The sequence below is a fragment of the Narcine bancroftii genome, chromosome 2 (assembly GCF_036971445.1).
Source record: "Narcine bancroftii isolate sNarBan1 chromosome 2, sNarBan1.hap1, whole genome shotgun sequence".
NCBI lineage: Eukaryota > Metazoa > Chordata > Chondrichthyes > Torpediniformes > Narcinidae > Narcine > Narcine bancroftii.
Genome location: NC_091470.1, coordinates 153087805 through 153110697, shown reverse-complemented (window position 1 = coordinate 153110697; position 22893 = coordinate 153087805). Strand labels below are relative to the sequence as shown.

Below are 22893 nucleotides of genomic sequence, written 5' to 3'. Positions count from 1 at the left end.
TGAAGAGGATCAGCTTAGAACAGAAATGTGGAGGAATTTTGTTAGCCAGAGGGTGGGAAATCTGTGGAACTTATTGCCAAAGGCTGTTGTGGAAGCCGGGTCATTGGGTGTATTTAAGGCAGAGATTGAGAGGTTCTTGATTAATCAGGGCATCAAAGGTAATGAGGAGGAGGCCAGGCAGTGGGGCTGAGTGGGAAAATGGATCAGCTCATGATTAAATGGCAGGGCACACTCGATGGGCCGAATAGCCTATGACTATGCTTTTTAAAAAAATCAACTTTTTCTCTTTCCACAAATGATATCAGACCTGCTGAACATTTCTCTTTTGTTATATCCATACCAACCAATGAAAACAGTTTTAATGATGTTTTTCATCAATACCTTTCATAATTGTGAGCCTCACCAAGTATCACATTGACCTTCCCCAACCTTATACCCAGATCTTTTCCCATCTCTTCTCACAGCACTGTGATGTCTGGATCATCATTCAGATTCCTATTGCAATGCCTCGCGACATCCTTGCCCAGAGTTGCAGGCTGTATTGTCATTGCAATCTTAGAATAGAGCCCAGGCATTGTTGTCTTCTCAACGTGCCTGGGGCTGCCTCAGCTCTACACCACAAACCCAGTCCACTAGACTTTTGCAATCAGTTCTGCTCACCGTTAAACCGATCGATAGCTTCCTGCCGTTGATTGCCAGTGATGCTCCCATCTATCCGCTCATATTTGTATCCATCATATTCTAGGAAATCCTCCAGCAAATCTAGCATCTTCGTCATCTGTTGGTTAAAAACCACACACTTAGTCCAACGGGACCCCTTGGCCTAGATCCAAGCTCTTACTCCTTGCCCACTGCCGATCTACCCTCCGAATTTCTGATCTCTAACTGACAGTAACTATCAGGCCATTCTGATAAAACCGTACTGCAGTCTCTGTTGCAATTTGATACAGCAAACTGCACACAGATCCCACAAAAGAGGAAGGGATATAGGTCTAAGGTGGGCTGAGGAAAGGGTTAAAAGTTGGGTAGAACACAAAGGGGCTCAGCTTTGTGTGACAGAGTATATAGGGGTGTTTGGGAGATAAATTGGGAAAGGTTTGTTAGAGCAGGTCACATACAAACACTTTAAAACACAGCATTTTTGCAGGAGCCATCTGCAAGCTCAGACTCATGATGGACTGTTAATTGCAAATGTAATAACATGCAGGACAGTTTTGTCTGTGATCTTTGCAGAGAGCAGAAAAAAAGAGGCTTTGCTCTGAGTGGGAGAGAGAGAGGGGAGAGAGAAACAGACAAGGGACAAGCTGGCAAGCTTTGGAAGACGGCCTGGCCAAAGGAGAGGACTGGCTGTCCGGTGTTTCCTTTGGAATAGGAGAAACAGAAAGGAACTCTGTGGTGACCTGAAGCAAGAAAAACTCTCTCTGTGAAAACCAAGAACCCTTCTGAGTGGTAACCATTTATCTGCTAAGCACCAAAGCATGGTGAACTTTATTAATGTTAACTTCTGTGCACAGTACAAGAATTGCCTGCAACCAATGAGATTGGACTGTGAACCAAAGAACTTTGCTGAACTTACACACACATTACACGTGCGCTTAGAATTAGAAGGGAGTAAAATAGGTGAAGTGAGTCAATAGAGATAAGTTAAAGTTTGATTCTATTTTCATGTTCAAAAATAATTAAAAGATACTTTTGTTTAAGTAACCCTTTGTCGTGGTGGATATCTATTGGTGCTGGGTTTTGGGGTCCTCTGGACATAACATTTTATGGGGACTCGTCCACAGATCAAGGTTAAGGTTAGCCTTGGGACCTTACCATGTCCCAGTAAAGGCAAAAATGACTTCAGTTTAAAGCTAAATCATAGCACTCCTGGAAACATCTCCATCATATGCAAAGGGTGCATGTCTAAGCACAAAGCCTGATGCCTGGCATGTCACCCCAGTGAGGGATTATCACCTTCGTTCCTTGGGAGCAGTCACCCTGAGTTACCTGGGAGAAGATCAGCACTCTGTGGCCTTGGCTGTGCAGCTTCTTCAACATCTTCTGCAAGAGTATCAGCTTCCCAGAGGACTTGACCAGTGAATTCCCATCATATGATCCGTTTGGCAATACCGGGGCTTCCTGTTCACACCAGCAAGACAGCAACATCGTGAGTAGGAGTTTCAGCGATGAACTAGATCACGCAGTCAGATCCCACACATACCTGCCCACCCTTTTGCAACCTGTCCAAAGCTACACGACCTAGTTTCACAACTATTCCAATGGTTATTAATAATAACTTCCAGGACATTACTGTCAAGATGGACATTTATTTGCTCGAATGGTGGCACATTTCCTGGTCCAAGTGACGTGCCAGAAGTAAGTGAATTGTAACCCAAATCACAGGCTAGTCATATAGAGATCAACAGTAGGGAATGGCCATAGGATTCTTCCTCAATAATAAACTAATTTCATTACAATCCACCGTGTTTTTATTGATACCAAACTCTTGAAAGTGAAATCCCATCCAGTCAGTGCCCGGGTGGAATTTGAACTCAGAGTTTCTGTATTACTTTGGACAGCGAGGATTTTGTTTCTTGAACACCTTTTGGTGTTGTGACAGATTGTGTTATATTTTATATTGTATATAGAATGATTTAAAGGTGATAAATTGTGGCAGGTTTTTTTTAGTGTGGGTCACATACAAACATTTCAAAACAGATCTCATTTAAAATACTGGAGCTCTTCTCAAACCAGACAGGGCGGCTCCTGGGGCCCTTTGCAAAAACTCTGGGGAGTGCCCAAGTTACTTCACTAATGGATTATTGTTTTGAAAAGCAATAGATGAAAGAGATTGGAGGAGTAGTTGGGATCCGCAGGCTGTCTGGAGTGCAGCTTGCTGTTCTAAGAGGGTCATGTGGTTTTGCAAGCAGAGAGAGAGAGAGAGAGAGAGAGAGAGAGAGAGAGAGAGAGATCAGTTCTGCAGTGTTACAGTCAGCAGCAGCTGGGACTGGAACAGGACAAGCTGGCAAGCTTGTGGAAAAACCCCATTTTGAAGATGGGTTGTGGGTGCTTAGTTCAGCCTGATCAAAGCCCCTGTGGTTCATGCAAGAGGAGAGGACTGGCTGCCTCATGTTTCACTTGAAATAAGAGAAACAAAAAGGAACACTGTGGTGATCTGAAAGAAAGAGGTCATCATCCGGAGAATCCTGAGGGGGCAATAAGTTAAAGTTTGATCCTGTTTTCATGTTTAAAGATAGTTAAAAGTAACTTTTGTTTAAGTCACTATTTGTCTTGGTGAATTTCTATTGCTGCTGGGTTTTGGAGTCCTCTGGGCTCGTAACACCAGTGTACTTTATGTACTTTATGTTGATCATGAAAATCACTCTAACATTTTCCTATCACCTATCATTTTTTAGATATAACTTATTTTTCTGATTTCCTGTCATAGTTTGTCTACTTCAAGTATCCAAAACCATGAAATGCAACATGTTATTGAAAATTCATTTTCTGCACCCGCACTTGGACTCCTTCCCTGCAGTCAGTGACGAACATGGTGAAAGGTTTCACCAAGCCATTGCGACTATGGGAAAATGGTATCAGGGAAACTGGAATCCATTAATGCTGGCTGACTATTGCTGGACACTGACACAAGAGGCATCAGATGCAGAGTACAAATTAAAATCAGTGGCAAAACATTTTTAGTGTAATCGGACTAATGCAATGTGTCAATATCATTATGCGATTCAACATGATAAATTCAAATCAAAGTTAATTTAATGTTTCTCCAACGTCCTACGTGATGCAGCACATCTGAAATTCTCTTTGTGTTCAGCATTAAGTTGTCTATCTTAATCCCCATTTTTCTTTCATGAAGCAAACCTTTTGAAAACATTTGTTGACCAGTGCTATCAGACAACCAACAGGATCATTGCACCATGTTCCATATAAGACAAGGACCTCAATACGAACTGTGGGATTCAACCCGTTGGACTACCTTGCTGTGCTGGTCTGGTACCCTTCCCCCAGGGCAAACATTTTGTCATGGGTTGCTATGAATGGTCAAAGATTTACTCCATAATTTAAGTCTCTGCTGGCAAACCCAAGCCCCTGGGATGAAAATAGTGAACCTTGTTATAACTATTACAGAATTTAATTCGACCAAAATGAACAAACTAGATTGCCCCAAGTTAAGATGCACAAGCAGGGCTGTTAATTCACTGCACCTCACTGACAAAAGGCAAAGGAGGAAAAACCCAACACCCAACCCCAACCAACCAATTTTCCCCTGCAACCGCTGCAACCGTGTCTGCCTGTCCCGCATCGGACTTGTCAGCCACAAACGAGCCTGCAGCTGACGTGGACTTTTTACCCCCTCCATAAATCTTCGTCCGCGAAGCCAAGCCAAAGAACTTATGTAAACCAGGCCGAAAGTGAGATTAAGCCAGGTAGAAAAGAGCAGCTAACGGTGACTCTTGCTTAACGTGCAGAGCAGATCGCGTCAAGCACAGCGACTCAGGTTGACTTCACAAGCCTGTGCATTTCCTGCTGAATTAGTTGCTGCAATTCCAACTGTGCAGCACCCACCCGTCACCACACTGCGACCGTAACTGCAACCAACTGGGTAGCACCCACCGGTCACCGCACTGGGACTGTAACTCCACTTCCAACTGGGCAGCACCCACCGGTCTCCGCACTGGGACTGTAACTACACTTCCAACTGGGCAGCACCCACCGGTCACCGCACTGGGACTGTAACTACACTTCCAACTGGGCAGAACCCACCGGTCACCGCAATGGGACTGTAACTGCACCCAACTAGAAAGCACCCACCGGTCACCGCACTGGGACTGTAACTCCACTTCCAACTGGGCAGCACCCACCGGTCTCCGCACTGGGACTGTAACTCCACTTCCAACTGGGCAGCACCCACCGGTCACCGCACTGGGACTGTAACTACACTTCCAACTGGGCAGAACCCACCGGTCACCGGAATGAGACTGTAACTGCACCCAACTAGGAAGCACCCACCGGTCACCGCACTGGGACTGTAACTGCACTTCCAACTGGGCAGCATCCACCGGTCACCGCACTGGGACTGTAACTCCACTTCCAACTGGGCAGCACCCACCGGTCACCGCACTGGGACTGTAACTGCACTTCCAACTGGTCAGCACCCACCGGTCACCGCACTGGGACTGTAACTGCACCCAACTGGGCAGCACCCACCGGTCTCCGCACTGGGACTTTAACTGCACTTCCAATTGGGCAGCACCCACCGGTCACTGGAATGGGACTGTAACTGCACTTCCAACTGGGCAGCACCCACCGGTCACCGCACTGGGACTGTAACTGCACTTCCAACTGGGCAGCACCCACCGGTCACCGCACTGGGACTGTAACTGCACTTCCAACTGGGCAGCACCCACCGGTCTCCACACTGGGACTGTAACTGCACTTCCAACTGGGCAGCACCCACCGGTCACCGCACTGGGACTGTAACTGCACTTCCAACTGGGCAGCACCCACCGGTCACCGCACTGGGACTGTAACTGCACTTCCAACTGGGCAGCACCCACCGGTCACCGCACTGGGACTGTAACTGCACTTCCAACTGTGCAGCAAATACCCATCACCACACTGCTGATGTCATCCTGGATTATGTGCACAAGTTACGAGACTGCTCAAGGAGGAGTTGAAGGAACAATGAAATGGATAACGTACATACACCAAAGAAAAGGGAAATGCTGGTTGGTTACTTGACATGAAGCAATGTCTCTTTAGCAGGGACCAGTGAACATGTTTTGTGCTGTAAAATCGATGTGATTCTTTTGGCTTGATCTGAGCCAAAGGTCTTTTGTCTCCAAAATATATATTTGAATTGACACTAGAAAATTGTAACATCTGCATTCTATGGAAGGAAGCCCGCGAGCTTTCAATGCTGAACACGTACCACTGCAGCCACTGGAAACAAGTAGGGATGGTTGCAACATTTCTTCAAATCCATCATGATGTTCAGAAGTGACACCTGGTTCCCACCACCTTTCGAGTTCAAAGCCTCAAAGTTTTTGGTCAAAATGAACTTGTAATACTTCCTGAGAGAGAACACAGAAATGTGAGGAACAGATACCAAAGGTAAACAGCTTGTGCCCGGATGCCAACCCCTTTCTCAGTTATTCCCAACTTACTTCTGCATGGAACTGAGTTCCACACGGACAATCAGCTCTGTCTTTGATGGCATGTTTTTAAAAACATCAGCCTTCAGGCGCCGCAGCATGTGTGGACCCAGGAGGTCGTGAAGCTTCTTAATCTGATCCTCTTTTGAGATGTCTGCAAACTCCTCCAAAAACCCTTCCAGATTACTGTAACAAGAGAGAAACAGTCACGGCAGCTGACCAGCACTCCAGCTTGCCAACAATTGTTACCCAGCAATGATCTCCCAGAATTGTACCAAACTTCCCTTGAATCCTTCCTTGTGCTGAGTTCAATAGCATGAACTCTGGTTCTGTCGCTGCCCAAGCACTCCCTTCCCCATTACACCTGTTCCAGACCCTGGGTACAATGGGAGCCAGCTCTGAATCCCAGCAAGGTGTAATAGAAGGGACAACATGATGGGAATTAGCGCCCAGCTAAGCACGTAAAGGGCAGAGCCACAAACAGGAGGACACCCAAATCAAGCTGGTTAATTCAATGTCCGTATTCAATTAATTTAATCCCCAACTCCAGCACAACTCGGCTTCTCCTCTCCAGAGTTACTAGGAAGGTTTCAGATCTGACACAGTCTGTGCCCATTAGCTGGTTTGAAGCTACCACCCATCACCCCCACCATTCCAGCTGCCTTAACGTCTCCGAGATATCTCATTTGAAACTGGATTACTCTTCTCTACCTCCATGACTGAACAATATATTGGCTGAGATAACGTGAAGAGTGGCCACTATCAGATTCAACACCGTGAGGAAGGTGGGGGGGCAGATGTGGTAAGATCAACATTTTTAATTAAAACCAACCCTGTTGGAGGCAAATGTTCGGAAGAAAGTATACACCAGAGATTCAACCCAAAACATATGCTGTAGTATGGAACTGACAGGACGCCACTCTGTCAGAGATGTTGTCTTTCGGATGAATAAGTTAAACCAAGTTCAACATTCTTGTCTTCCAGCCAATTCAAAGCGAGAATTTTTCTTGATATTCCAGGCCAACGGTGATCAAAGAGGGATTAAAATAGATGATTTGGTCCCAATCAATATCACTAGAACTTTAAGAGAAAGATGCGATTTTTGAAGTAATGAAACTTACTTGAAGCGCAGAGGAGTGAGGAAGTTTAGGAGGTGGAAGAGCTCCTCCAGGTTATTCTGCAATGGTGTCCCCGTCAACAACAGCTTGTAATCGATTTTGTAAGCGTTTAGCACCCTGAAATACTGAGAAACAAACAACCTCTCACACACAGACACGCAGGAGACAGAGGGTGACATCATAGAATCCAGCAATCTGTGGCCCTGGAGAATCTGTCAAATTTTGTTCAGCTTTCCTCACGTTTTTCTTTCCAATACTTTTTGAAAGTTATCATTGAATCTATTTTCAGTGCTGAACTTGATGAGGTGGCATAAACACAAAGGGGTACATAGCCCTACCCTTTAGATTGAAGTGATTTTAGCTGTGCTTAAAGGTCCATTCATAGCCTGCATATGTTTGCTTGTTTTTTTTAAATGAAAAGACCAAAATTCATTTTGCTATCCAAAGCAAGTCTGAAATGACATTTAATTTATATGCAAGGGCAAAGCAGTTGGGCTGATTAGCAGGAACATTTCTGTGAAGATCTGACACCATGGAAAGTAAAAATCATTCATTTAATTTGATTTTGTTGAATTTTGCATTAATAATGCTTAGCCTTAAAATTTTGAATTGTAGTGGAAAATATATTTATTTAAAAGGATAATGAGATGACAATAGTTCAGCCATTGGTTTGGAAGTTTATGCTTAGATTATCAATGTGTGATGAACAATTTTTTGGGGGCAATTCTCATGCAACCAGAACCCTTATTCCCCACGCATGGCTGATGGTAAAATCCACAAGGGCTGCTGGGACAAAGAATCATTTGCTTCAGGAAATATTTATGTTAAAGGGAACTTTGACAAACATTGGAATGGGAAGGTGGTCTGCACCATTAAAATACCACCATCAAAACTGAGTGGCCACCAGATTCTTCCACTGACAGGAATCACTAATTATCGAGAAATGAATCATTGCATCTACCTTCCTCTCAAACTGTCAACTATTCCTTCAATAGCGTTTCCAAGTTACCAGTCACCAATGCATAACAACGTCCTCATTCTTCACTGCAAGGATTAACGTGGAATGTGCAACCCTTTACTGATTGCGGCACAAACCACAAACCTACAACCCCTGCAGATTGTTTGACCTTACTTACTTTAGATTGGTTATTTTTCAGCCTGTGAGCTTCGTCGACCACGAGACATGCCCAGTCAATGGATCCGAGAATCGTCTGGTCAATGGTGATCATCTCGTATGATGTGAGCAGAACGTGAAACTTTATTTGTGCCTCACTCTGAAAACAGAATGGTTTCTCTCAACATTATAAATCCCAAGCATACTCTTTGCTCAGCAAGCCAGGCAGGCCCAGGGTAAGCAAATCAAGCCAATCCAACAAGAACAGTAAATGCGCAGTATGTTAAGAGGGGATTATGGGCCTTCAATTTGTGTTACCCACAAACCCTCCTCATTTTCAGCCCACATTGCTTTCCACTACCTCCCTCCCTCCCAAGCATATACACATCCGCCATGGGCAATTTTCACAAGCCTAGATGGTGAAGGTCTACAAAATATTCAATCAGAACACATCACAGCTGAGTCAACGTCCTATCCTTCCTAGCACAGATCTCGACTACAATCAAGAGAGGGATCCCCCAAATAGTTCTTCCTGTCCTTGACCACGGACAGTAAGCCCATGACATTGGTGAATCTCACGTTCCACCAAAGATCAGTCAACCTTGCATTAACCAGAGATTAACTCATTCTGCAACTCAGACAAAGTATCTCAGGGTTGTATGTGATGTCATGTATGTACTCTGACAATAAATCTGGAATCCGAACTGATTTAATCATAGCCATGAAAAGTGTTCACATTGAGGTGAATCCTGGTCTACTGACAAGGCTGCTCTATGCACCACCTTAAAAATTAATTCACTCCACTCCCTGGCCACCATGGCTGCAGTGTATCCCAACTTTTCAACATTGTAGCAACTCACCAAGTCTTCACTGATAGCATCTCCCAAGCCATCATTAAACAGAAACTCTAAGGTAGCTGGCCTTTTGAAACACCACCATTGGGCACATTTCCAAGTCCCACACCAGCCCAGAACCATATCAGTTATTCCTTTACAATCACCAGGTCCAAATCCCAAAACTTCCAACCTGATAGCAGTGAGAACATCTTGACCGCGTGAACTTAAGGCAGAGGGCTCACAACCTTGTCAAGAGATGGGCATTAAATATTGGACTTGCCAGTGACACCCACATCCTGTGAATTAAAAATCACTCGCCTTCATCCTAAAGGTTTTCTTCCCGCTCTTGAAAACATTCTCATCAAAGCAGAATTCGTTCTCTCGGATGACAGCTCTGCAGTCTTTGTCTCCTGTATAAGTTACCACATAGAAGTACGGCGCCCACATCATGAACTCCCGTTCCCAATTAATAATTGTTGACAGCGGGGCGCTCACCAGGAAAGGTCCCTTGGAATGTCCCTGGTAAGAATAAGGCAGGGGAAGACATAGAATTGATAAGCAAGTTGGTGAATGTTTACCATAGACAGAAAGAAATGTGGATAGAAGCTACAATTTGATCTGTAGTGTTCTATTCCTGACTACATAAAAAATACTTTATGGCTTCAATCCGTGCTCCCCCCCCCCTTAAATATGCCATGACCCCCGGAGAGGGGGGGGGGAACCTTATGGCCCTTGTTGAGAATGGCTGCTTAAGATAACTATTAATGTCAATTTATATACCAAACTACATGACTCGAGGAAATGCACACCAATGTACAATAACATTTTATAAATACCAAATTATTTCATAGCAGCACACAGTGAAACAGACCAATTTCAAAGCAGATACTTTAGAAAACATTTCTCGATTCCCCATTAAATGAATCGATACCAAGACGAGGATTATTTAGAGTATATACTGACACCATAATGGCATGTAGCAACATGGTGGGGATTATTGGGGGTGTTATTAGAGGGAAAAGTCAATGGTCCAACTCACACACTGAGAAGGATGTCCACCACAGGTTCACCTAATTGCCCCGGCATCCTCGCCATCACCCACCAGGCTTGCTCCATACCCATTCCCCCACCATCACAGCATGCCACAGCCCCACTACTCCTCACCTCTTTGAAGAGCGAGTACAGAAATACAATGGTTTGAACAGTTTTCCCCAATCCCATTTCATCAGCCAAGATGGTGTCTGTGCCCTGTGCCCAGGAGAAGCGCAGCCAGTTCAGCCCCTCCAGCTGATAAGGGTGCAAATTCCCTCCAGTGGCATCAATGTAATCTGGCTGCTTGTCAAACTTCACAGTCGGCTGCAGTCAGAAGGAAAGATATTTAAATATTCATATGAATAAGAAAATTAGCAAAGTGCAGTAGCTTCAGCTGGCATTAAATACAAAAGTCAGATTTAACCCTCCCAAAAAAATCTTTCCCCCTTCCTGCCAATTCAAGGAACTAAACTAGTTTGAATGCAAATCCCTGCTCACTCCCTGGAAAAATTTATTTGTAGTTAAACCCGGAAAAATGTGCTGTGATATTGTTCAACCTATATCAAATCACTCCTCTGAAAGGAATCACTTTACAAATTTGGCTTGTCCTGTCCAGGATTTAAGAGGAGGGCCACTTACATCCACCACAGGCTGGCATGGGGGCGGGTCAAATATCAATTCCCCAGCTTTCCGTCCCTTCTTGTTCAGCTTCCTCACTGGTCGTATGTCTTCATTCATAATCAACTGTCTGCAAGAACAAGTGATATCCATGGAAATGGAAGGGCAGTAATAAACATCCTCCCTTCCTGTGTAAGCATCACACAGCTACCCCACTCTCCTGGGTCTACCTTCACCTGAAACATCTCACAAGTCAAGAACTGTCAAGGGAATGATCCAAGTCTGTCCCGGCTTTTTATTTTGGTGGGTGACACTGGAAAGCTAACACATATTAAAAGTGAGCTTGACTTGAAGGCCAGTTTTGGGCATCAAGAGTCAGCTAAACATTTCAATCCTTTCTTTTATATTATCCCCTTCTGCCATCGAGAAGCAATGGGATAATAAATGCAAGATTTAAATTTAAGAGTCAGGACGTTATGCTGGAACTGTACAAGGTAAAACCACATCTGGAGTACCGCGCACATTTCTGGTCTCCTTACTTGAGGATGTACTGGCTTTGGAGGCAGAGCACTGGAGGCTCACCAGGTCATCTCCAGTGATGATGGGGTTGGCCTAGAAGGAGAGATTGAGTCACCTGGGACTGTACTCATTGGAATTTAGAACAATGAGAGGGGATCTTACAGAAACATACAAAATTATGAAAGACAAAGCTAAGTTAGAGATAGGCAAGTTTTTTTCATTGGTAGGGAAGCTCAGAACTAGGGGACATAGCCTCAAGGTTCAGGGTAGTAGATTTAGGACGGAGATGAATCTGTGGAATTCACTGCCCATTGAAGCAGTGGAGGTGACCTCAGTAAATATATTTAAGACAAGGTTGGATAGATTTTTACATAGTAGGATATGGGGAAAATGTAGAAAGGGTGGAGATGAGCCCATCATCAGATCAGCCATGATCTCATTGAATGGTAGAGCAGGCTCGACGGGCCGGATGTCCAACTCCTGGTCCTATTTCTTATGTTCCAAGATCATCCTCTACCACCCGTCAGCTCAACTGGGAGATGCACATCTCTGGGTAAAGATCCTGGGACCCCTGACCGAGCAGGATGTTGAGAGCAATCAGATCAAAAACACCTTTTCACCCAGGGATGGCCATCCACGCTGGCCTAACCTGCAACACCCACAACACAGCCATTTTCTGAGACTGGAATTATATGAATATCTAGCCAAGGACATGTGACAAACTCCTGTGTCTGAAGAACAATGGTCAATTAATCAGGCATTTACCAATCGTCTTACTAGCCCGTGATTTAATAGTTTCAGAAATTTATTTCCAGATCCTGAACGTCATAGCATTTTGCATTGGGTTGCCAGTACACACTATGTTTGGGCAGTAGTGTACGGTTGTACTAAAACAACAAGGTCACTAAAATTTGTGGTCTGCAATTGGATATGTTATCTCTTTCCACAGATGTTGCCTTCCCTGCTGAATGCTTCCGGTATTTGTTTTAATTTTTTTTGGATTTCACTAAAAGTTGCCTTCTGACTTCTGTGAAGAGACACTGACCTGTGATTCCAGTACATCTCCTTCATGGTGTCATAATCGGGAATCTCAAATTCTTCAAATTCCCAGGTAGCCTGGTCATATGGCAAATCCCTCCATTTAATCAAATAATGCAGGTCTCCTTTCTTATCAAAGCTGGAGAAAAAAGAAAAAAAAAATGGAGAAGTTTTATCCGATTTTATCAAGGACATGGGTTAGATGTGAACTCAGTGAACTACCCAACCTAGGAACGTTTGAGGGAAAGCATAGACCAAGCTTTGCTCTGTATTTAACCTTTTTGAAATTTTGGCTGGAAACATTTGAGTGGAGATATTCAAACGGTGTAGTGTATTAGGGAATAGCTTCCAAAGATGAATGAAAACCAGCTCTGCGAAAGGAGTCCTATCCAACGGCACTTTCTACTGCCCTCTGGGTCTATGACCACCTTCCCAGCAAGACTTGCAACCATCTCAATTCACTGTTCCCATTTCCTTTGCCTCACTCCTGTATTTCTATCTCTTTCTCTTATCCCATTCCCCCTTCCTTATGGTTTCTCCCTCTACCTGTCTCTCCACCTCTCACACCTTCTGGGGCCTCTTCCCCTTTCTATATGTAATTTCACCCATTCTACCTTGATAAAGGGTTCACACCCAAGACATTGACTGACCATTTCTACTCATGGGTGCTGTCTGACCCGCTGAGGTCCTCCAGCAAATTAGTGTTTGCTCAATAACCTCCATGGTCTCTCCAAACGCCTGCGTAAGCTGATAAAGTTCATTTTGAAAAGAATCCCTCTCCAAAATGCCTTTGAAGTATTAGCCAAACCTGTAGAGCTGGAAAGAGAGGATTTGCTTCCTCTGGTGGCAGAATCGTGTGTAATGGAGCAAAACAATTCAATAAGAACTTAATTTTTCAGCAGTGAGGATTTCTTCGAGCAAGCAGTGATGGAAAAATCGGAATCCTCTCCCTACCAATATGAAGCTCAAATCAAAATGACAATTCTTAAATCGATGAAGTTTTACATAGAAACAGAAAATGTTGAACATCCTCAATGATTGGGCAGCTTTGTTTCCTCTCCACAGATCCCTTCTGCCCTAAAAATTATCTTCGACTGTTTTTATTTCGGATGTCCACTATCTGCAGTTATTTTGCTGTAGATGGATGGAGTTTTGTTGGGACAAGGTGAGAGAATCACAGCAGGTAGGCAGCTGAGAGCACAGATCACCCATCATCTCACTCAAGGGGGCGGAAAGGCTGCAACTGACGTTTTGATTGGTTCCTCACCTGTGGTTGATGATTCGTTGGATGATCAGCCACTCAGCTTTGATGCCGTATCGATAGAACCGCTTTTCCATTGCTGCGCACTGTGGATCTTTATTCTTTCGCTTCTCACTCTTCTCGTCATCTCCAGAGCCGTAGTCAAACGGTGGCGGCTCATCCATATCATTCTTTCTTTGAAAGTTCCGGAACATCACCGTGTGGTACAGCTCCAGCTAGAGTGAGCAGTTACATATTTAAACAAGAGAAAGGACTGCAGATGCTGGAACATCACAGCACAGCCCTTTGGGTCCTCGATGCTGTGCCAACCTATATATTCCTACCAAAAAATGCTACGTCCTTCCTACCTCGTATTTCTTTCATCCACGCGCCTGTCCAAGAGCCTCTTAAATGCCCCCAATGCTCCCGCCTCCACCACCACCCCTGGCAATGCATTCCAGGCACCCAATCTATGTGTAAAAAACATTTACTCCTGATATCCCCCCCTAAATGTTCCTCCCTTCACTTTGTGCATTCATCCTTTGGTGTTTGCTACTCCCATCTGAGGAAAAAGGCCCCTCAGAATCTTGTCCTCTCACCTCTCAAGCTTCTTCGCTCCAGTCCCAGCTCTGCTAACTTGCCTCATAAGACTTTTTTCCCAATCCAGGTAGTAATTAATTTTCTGATTGCAGTACGAATGATATATAGCTCTCAACTCAAGAGGATTGTGGACGATTATTAATTGAATATATCTGAGATTTCAATGTATTTTTGGATAAAGGATTATTTAGATCTGGACTTGGAAACAAATATGCAGAATAAAGGTGGCTCAACCGTTCAATATGATCATGGGTGATCATGCCACCTCAGTACCCACTGGGTGAAAAGGCGCTGGCTGTCCACCTTATCTATGTCTCTCAGAATCTTGTAGACCTCTATTGTCACCTCATCCTTCTTCGCTTCAAAGAGAAAAGTCCTAGTTCTTCTGACCTTGAGGAAACAGTGAGAAGCTGGAGAGACTCAGCAGGTCAGGCAGTGTCCACGGGGAGAAATGCTGGGTCAATGTTTCCTTTCAGGACCCTTGCACTGACTGACCATTTCTCCCCCATGGATGTTGCCTGGCACCGAGTCCCTTCAGCTTCTCATAGGTTGCCAAATGTTTGCGGTGTCCATTGTCTCCCCCTCCACCCCCCCCAACCATCACCACTTTTCAATCTAAATGAAGAGGAAGTCGCAAGAATCATAACAGATTAGCCGTGTGCGAGCCAGAGACAGTGTCAGAAAGACCTTGTTGTGAGCAAGTAACAAGATTGCATCCAGTTGAACAAAACCTGCTGTTCTACCATCCACATTTATTATGGGTGTCATTCCAAACGACTGCAATACAAATGAATCTTAACTGCCCCATGGAAAAAGCCATCGACTTTCCTTTTGTCTTAATTTCTCACCGAGTGTTCTTGGTCTGCAATCTACTCGAGGGCATTGAGGGAAGGGCAGTAAATGATGGCCTTGCCCATATCCAGGAAAGAATTACTGTCTCATCCACATTTCATATATCTCAGTGAAAGCACAACACTGGAGAAACTCAGACAGTGTATGACTTTATACAGCAACGATAAAGATGCAAAACCAACGTTTCAGGCTTGAACCCTTCATCAAGGTATTAGAAAAATGTAAGCAGGTGCCCGGAGGGAGGGACACGGTCCCAAAGGCAGGAGGTAATAGGTGGATAAGGGAGAGAGGGCACACAGGGAAGCACTGGGATAGCACTGAGAATGAAGAGGAAAGGGGGTGGAGAGCTATGTGGAATGAAAAAAAAGGGAAGGGAGGCTAGCAGAAACCTGAGAAGTCAATGTTAATACCATCCAGTTGGAGAGGGCCCAGATGGAAAATCATGTGTTGTTCCTCCAATAGTACATGAAGCCATGGACAGTCAGATGAATACTCTTTACCACAACCTTCTATTCTTCTAGGACCACAACAATTTTGGATCCCTTTTACCAACTCATAATGGACCCCTTGTGACTAGCCTAGAATAAAAAAGCTTAAATACTTTACTAAAATCCACTTCCCTCCCTCACCAATCATCTTCAACATGTCCTCAAAAAACTCAAATCAAATTTGTGAGACAGGATCATTCCCCGCACCCCCCCCACCCCCCACACACAAGGACATTCTGATTATCCCTAACAAGTTAGTGCTTTCCAAAGCACAAGGAAATCCTGCTCCTTAGAATCTTGCTCATACCCCTTGATGAAGGGCTCAAGCCCAAAACGTTAGTTATGTATCTTTGCCACATAAACTACACTGTTTGATCCACTGAGTTCTTCCAACACTGTGGTGTCTGCAAACTTTTGTCTTTTACTCCTTTCACATATCTCATTCCCTTAAGAATTCAAACACCAATTGGATTCAATTTTAAATATATTCAACTGAGCCCCTATTCCCCTCTGGAAGAAAATTCTAACCTTTTAGAACAAGTGTCCGACTCAAATGCTTCTGCCAGAATAAATCAGACCGTGTAATTTTTAAATTCTGTCTGGCTTGTCAAGTGGATGTAAAAGCTCCAGTGCAATTAGTTTAAAGGAAAGCAGAAGTTCTCCCTAGTGCCACAGCCAAGATTCAGCACTCAATCCACGATCCCTGGACAAACAGAACAGAAACCTTCCTGCACGCTGATTACACTGTGGAGGCTTCCACATCAGCTTCTTGTGGGTCCACCAGGTTCGAACATGTGAATCATACAATGTGCCATGCAATGAAGTATTACGGGGTCACCAGTTTTCTGCAGAAAATGATGGATACTTTCATAGTCCAACAAGCACCGTGAATTAACAGACTTTGCTCACTCAACCTACCTGCAGTTCTGTGGCCCAGGAACAGTGCCAGTACGATCGGCCCACCCATTTCACAAAGAACTCTCGCTCAGGACGACCCTCCAGGGGCTTGGGGTGCTCAGCAACAGTGGCTCCATCTGTTAGGGAAGAGGGAGTGCGTGGTGGTGGGGGAGAACCCCACATCCAGTGCAAGATTCGCTGCACTTTACCTTTCAGGGGTGTGCACTAAAGTAACACAAAGATATAAAAAGAAAATCTCAGGGTTGTATGTGATGTCATGCATGTACTTGACAATAAATCTGAAATGTGATGTACACAATCTCTTTTGACAGGTTGACATAACTTGGCTGAATGTTAATGGGAGCTCTAAGGGCAGTGATTCTCAAACTTTTTCCCCCCACTCACATACCACCTGAAGTAATCCCTTACTAACCACAGAGCACCTCAGGCACAGCTCTGTGGTCAGTAAGAGATTACTTCAGGTGGTATGTGAGTGGGGGTTAAAAAAAAAGGTTGAGAACCACTGTCTAAGGGCATACCACACGCCCAAACCTTGAAATAAAAACATTACACCTCCTCCCAAACCATTTAATTCCATCCCCAATTCTCTTCTCTCTTTTTCAGCTTCAGTTGTGTTTCTGGCACATGAAAGGAGCTTATCCCAAACCAGCAGGGCATGTTAGGTCTTCAATCAACAAGATTTGTATGGTCTGAGAGGCAGTCTACTATGTATAATACACAAATGCAGGCATTCACATACACCAGGATGCAAGTACATCATTTGGGCTGTACACCAGTAGTCAATGTATATTTTTCTTTCCCATGTGCAGTGTCCATTATCCTCCAACTTGTTGTGTGCACAGAGGTCAAAGGTCCAAATCACATTGGAGGGAAGTGTTCAGCCAATAGCATGGAGAGGGGATGGCCCAACCATGACACAAGTCAAACCTGACCCATAGCAGCATTAGAATTGGCCAAGATGAATCATCTCATACCCCAACACACAAGATTCAAGGTGTCCACTGTGGAGGAAGTAGGTTACAGAGATGTGTTGAAAGGGGTCAGGCGATTGATCATTTTAGATGGGGTGGAGAGTCAAATTGGAGGAGGGGCTGGTGAAGTCAGATAGTTAGGGGCAGGGTCATTGTTGTGTATGTCAACACAAGGGTCAACCAGCAACCATGGAAACATGCTCCAACTCTCCAGTGGCACTCCAGATAGGATGGTGCTCTAAACGTAAGAGTTATGCAAACTTCAGTATTTATGGCCCTCCAAATATCATGGCAACATTCCCCACAAGCAAGGTTTGTGTAACAATTGATGTCACTCAGACACCTCTGAGCATTAATTCATCATGTTGGCAAAGGTAGTGACAACATGTTAACTTCCAAACATGTTAAATTCCAACTCAAAAGCTTGCAATACCCATACTTCAGAGATACACAGAAGCACTTGAAGGTCGGTACATCTCGTGCACGAGTTGGCTGTACACTCACCAGGCAACGTGGACAAATCCACTCCCCATTCGGGATCTCTGGTAGTGGGGGGTTAAGGCAGTGAATGTGATAAGAGGAGGGACAAGAGTCACAGCACAGCAGCTCGCCCCCATCCTTGCACACGCGGCAGAATTCCATGTGATCGTCATCTTCTTCGTCCACACCCTCTTCTTCATCTTCATCTTCTTCATCCTCTTTGGCTTCCCACTGGATTCCTTCTTTTTCCTGGAGTGTGTGCAAGGAATAATTTTTTGGGGGGTCAATATCGCAACAGCCACGGTTGGACGGAAAATAGATTCAATACCATCAGATCACAAGTCACACATCTTCCTGACTGAGAAAAATTTCACCACCCTTTCATCAGTGCACAGTACATCAAGAGCAGCTGTAAAATCAAGTACTTAATATCCTGGCAGCACCTTCAATGGATCATATTAGGTCAAGGTGGCGATCCACCCCTTCTATATCATAGCAATGGAAGGGGGCCAATAAAGGTCAGCACTGTCAGGGATACCACATCCCAGTCTTAGTGAAAGCAGCAGTGGGTGGAATAGTCGTTCATCAGGGTCATCATAAGTGCTCAGGATGGATGAAGGGAAAAGGAAAGCAACTTTTGCCAGCACAGATCAGTCGAACTCAACATCTGTGCCAAATCTTGGCTTAGTTCTCGATCGCTGGGGCAGTCAGCAGGTGACTTGCTCAAATTAAGGTGGTGTACAACACCATTTTTCCTGCTCTTATGTGATTGAGTAACAAGCTGCAGGAGTGAGTTTTGCTGATCCCTTTTCACATACACTTCTTGAGTAAAGTTAAAACCCACAACTTCAAATTCCTGGGTGTCCAAGGATCTGCCTCAGAGCCTCCATGTCGAGGCAATCGCGAAGAAGGTTCGCCAGTGGCTATACTTTGTGAGGAATTTGAGGAGATTCGGTAGATCACTGAAGGCTCTCAAAAGCTTCTGCAGGTGTACCATGGAGAACATTCTGGCTGGTTGCATCGCCGTCTGGTATGGAGGTGTCAACACTCAGGACAAGAAAAAAATTCCAGAGGGTTGTTAACTCAGCCTGCGACATCCCGGGCACCAGACTTCACTCCACTGAGGACATCTACAAGAGGCAGTGTCTTTGTGCTAGAAAGAGACAAGAAAGCAGCCTCTATCCTCAAGGACCCTCACCACCTTGGCATGCCCTCTTCATTCTGCTACATAGAACGTAGAATAGTACAACCCAGTACAGGCCCTTTGGCCCTTGATGTTGTCCCAACCCATACATTCCTTCCTTAAAAAATGTATGAAATCCTCCCTACCCAATAACCCTCTTTCATCCATATATCTCTTAAATGCCCTCAATATTTCAGCCTCCACCACCATCCCCGGAAAGGCATTCATAACTCTGTAAAAAACCTACCTCTGATGTCTCCCTAAACTTCCCTCCCTTATCTTTGTACATATGTCCTCTCGTGCTTGCTGATCCTGCAAACACCAGAGAAAACGGGTGCTGGCTGTCGACGCCTCTCATAATCTTGTAGACCTCTACAAAGCCTCCTCTCATCCTTCTACACTCCAAAATGAAAAGTCCCAGCTCTGCTGACCTTGCCTCGTAAGACTTGTTTCCTAATCCAGGCAACATCCTAGTAAATCTCCTCTGCACCCTCTCCATAGCTTCCACATCCTTCCTATAATGAGTGTTTATTGGGGAAAAGGTGCAGGAGCCCTCAGCAGCACTAGGACAGCTTCTTCCCTGCTGCCATCAGATTCCTGAATGAACAATGAACCACAGACACCATCTTTCTTTGTCTATTTCTTTTTCCTGCACTATTTTATTTATTTTGCAAGGTGATTTATGTAAATGTTTGTATTGAGATGCTATTGCAAAACAAATTTCATGACATGTTTATGAACAACCTACACCAGCCAGAAGTGGACACTTACACAGTGCAGACAACTCCACTTCCCTTCTGGGGCCTTCTCCATTTCAGGGTCCAGGCAGACTAAATGATATGCCCTGGGACAGGTATCACACAAAATAATTTCCCCTCCTTGCTGACAAACTTCACAATAGTCCTGATGATCCGTCTCGTATCCATCTCCTTCTTCCACTGGGGATCAAGCAAACAATAGTCAGGAAAATCGTGGGCATCCCACCACTGTACACCAAAAGGGTATAGTCAATTGCAACCACAAACTGTAACTTTATTTTTGGGGGAATGTTTATTTTTGCTGTTGGGAAACTCAGGGTTGATGACACTATTTTTGAAAAAAAAAAATTGATTTCATAAAACTGTTTTTAAAGACCAGGGAAGGTCTTGGAGAAAACGAGTTGGTGAATCATTTGCGGTTTTACAAGAGTTAAAAAAGTGAAGTGAACTGAGATCCAGATCAATTATCATCTGTGGAATTAGTTGGAGGGGCTGAATAGTCTCACACTGCTTCAATCATCCCATGTGGGAATCCTGCTCATAACCAGCTCATGAACCTCATGCCTAGTCACATCACAAAACCTCAGGTATGTGCCGCTTAACGTCCACGATACGTTCTGTGAAATTGGGTGTTATGCAATGTGGACATTGTGCGAACAGCATATATTCTTAGCAAAGCTATATGGGATACTGTAGTGTACCTGTAAACTTTTTATTGGTAAGTAGGAAATCAGTGTGGGGACTGGCATGGGGCCGTGGGCAGAGAGCAGGGCAGTGGGATCAGTGTGGGGACTGACATGGGGCAGTGGACAGAGAGCAAGGTGGTGGGATCAGTGTGGGGACTGACACGGTGCTGTGGGGAGAGAGTGGGGCAGTGGATCAGTTTTGGTATGCAAAATACAATTTCCTCTAGCTAGCGGTCGCTTTTTCTAAATTGCTGAGGACTTGCTTGCAGTAACTGAATAATTATGGCACCTTGGACGTATATGCGGTCAGATATTTTCCCGAACAGACATTAAGTGGCACATACTTGTACTTCTCTCTTGCTCACTCAGCAATAGTGAGGATCTCTGAGCACAGCATCAGCTCAGCCAAGGTCAGATTATTCCCATAGACCAGGAATAGGACAAGACTTCCCAACTGGCCAGGATGTCCAACCACATGGTGGATCTATTGACGGGACCACACGGGAGATTGCCCTGCACTGTACTTTAACCAATATTAGTTTTTCTGAGGCAAAACAATGCAACCCAACACATCCAAATAAAGAATCTTTTGGGAAGACGTTGATTATTTACATTTTTTCTTCCTCTTGCCACCTTTCCTCCTCCTCTTGCCCAACCCAGCTGAGCCCTCAGATCGCACAGAGCAGCTGTGGACACTGGCAGTGTCCAGATCAGACTCACCGTGGTCATCGTCGTCACTCTGCAGGCACAAGCATAACAAACACAAAGAGAATATAAGGTTTCAGGTTTTAGATTCCTGTCTTAACTCCGCTGGGATAGAGATCCATCCAAGTGAGGCCACACTCAGCTCCATGGGCCATGTCAAGATACAATTTTTTTTTAAATTTTAAAACGTTATTAAACAAACAGCATGGTAACAGGGGCCTTTGGCCCATGAGCATGTGCCGCCAAATTACACCCAATTAACCTACTCCCCCCGGCATATTTTGAACGGTGGGAGGAATCTGGAGCACCCGGAGGAAACCCACGCAGACACGGGGAGAACATACAAACTCCTTATAGACAGCGCGGGATTCGAACCCCGGTCCCGAGCGCTGTAACAGCATTGCATTAATCGCTTCGCTAACCATGCAGCCCTTCAGTATTTGAGAAAGACATCGCACCACAACTCCTCCATCCAGAATGCCAACGCCACAAGCCTGAAACAGAAGAGTTCCATCATACCGAAGATTCCTTTTTCCGTTTGCCACTGAATCCTCCTAATTTGATTTTCAGGGGCACCATTTTCTTTCCTTTTCCCTTCTTCTTCAATTCAGCAGCTCGAGTACTTTTGCTTTTCTTCCGGACCCCTGGACCTGTGAACAGCGATAACTATGATGGGCACAGTAGATTTCTACAACAAATCACTATCAATCTTTCCTACCCTTTTACCTTTAAGCCCTCCTGACGCGTGACTCTTGGATTACAGCTCCAAACAACCGCATCTTAACACATCCACAAATAAGGTGAAGTTGGAGGAACTCGGTGGGTCGGGCAGCATCCACGGGTAGAAATGGTCAGTCCACATTTTGGGTCGAAGCCCTTGATCGAGACTTTACCTCCTCGAATTTACCCCAGTTGACCAGCATCAGGAGATCTTCTCCCAGACTACCATGGACCTCATCATTTCAGGTAATCTCTCCGCTTCTGATCTGATAGTTCCCCAACTCCGAACTACCTACATCTCTCTTCTCCCAAAAAATTCACAAACAGAACTGCCTTGTCAGACCCATATTTTCTACCTGCCTAAAAGAGTGGCCCATTGAGCCGTTCCACCATTCAATATGACCATGGCTATTATGGTCAGATCCACCTACCTGCCTTTTCCCTTTAACCCTTAATTTCTCTACTATGCAAAAAGCCTATCTAAAGAATCTGAAGTCATGATGTACCCTTTTAATGGCTTCTTAGGGCAGAGAATTCCACAGATTCACCACTCTCTCAGAAAAGCAGTTCCTCCTCATCTCCATCTGAAATCTACTCCCCTGAATCTCATGTCTATGTCCCCTAGTTCTTGTCTTACCTACCAATAAAAACAACTTTCCAATCTATCTTTTTCATATTTTTGTGTTTCTATAAGATTCCCTCTCATTCAACTGAATTCTGGCATGTACAGTCCCAGGTGACTCAATCTCTCCTGAGTCTCACCCTCTAATCTCTCAAATCAATCTAGTGACCCTCTTTCAAAGCCTTTCTCAAGCAAGGAGACCAGAACTGCATGCAGTACTCAAGATACGGCCTCACCAGT

The 22893-nt window shown here is 44.7% G+C and overlaps 1 protein-coding gene across 3 annotated transcripts in view; it reads right to left on the bottom strand.

Moving 5' to 3' along the window:
- Nucleotides 1–22893, bottom strand: part of chd5 (chromodomain helicase DNA binding protein 5) — a 103393-nt gene that overhangs the window by 43859 nt on the left and 36641 nt on the right. For all 3 annotated transcript variants that reach the window (XM_069918614.1, XM_069918616.1, XM_069918615.1), the window contains exons 5-20: nt 21831–21961; nt 21219–21345; nt 19934–20100; nt 18004–18228; nt 16529–16732; nt 13698–13906; nt 12438–12569; nt 10895–11003; nt 10388–10579; nt 9542–9742; nt 8410–8547; nt 7277–7398; nt 6168–6341; nt 5933–6074; nt 1990–2121; nt 661–778 (exon numbers count right to left, since the gene is read on the bottom strand). In XM_069918614.1, coding sequence (XP_069774715.1) covers nt 661–778; nt 1990–2121; nt 5933–6074; nt 6168–6341; nt 7277–7398; nt 8410–8547; nt 9542–9742; nt 10388–10579; nt 10895–11003; nt 12438–12569; nt 13698–13906; nt 16529–16732; nt 18004–18228; nt 19934–20100; nt 21219–21345; nt 21831–21961 — 2523 coding nt within the window. The remainder of the gene's footprint in view (nt 1–660; nt 779–1989; nt 2122–5932; nt 6075–6167; nt 6342–7276; nt 7399–8409; nt 8548–9541; nt 9743–10387; nt 10580–10894; nt 11004–12437; nt 12570–13697; nt 13907–16528; nt 16733–18003; nt 18229–19933; nt 20101–21218; nt 21346–21830; nt 21962–22893) is intronic.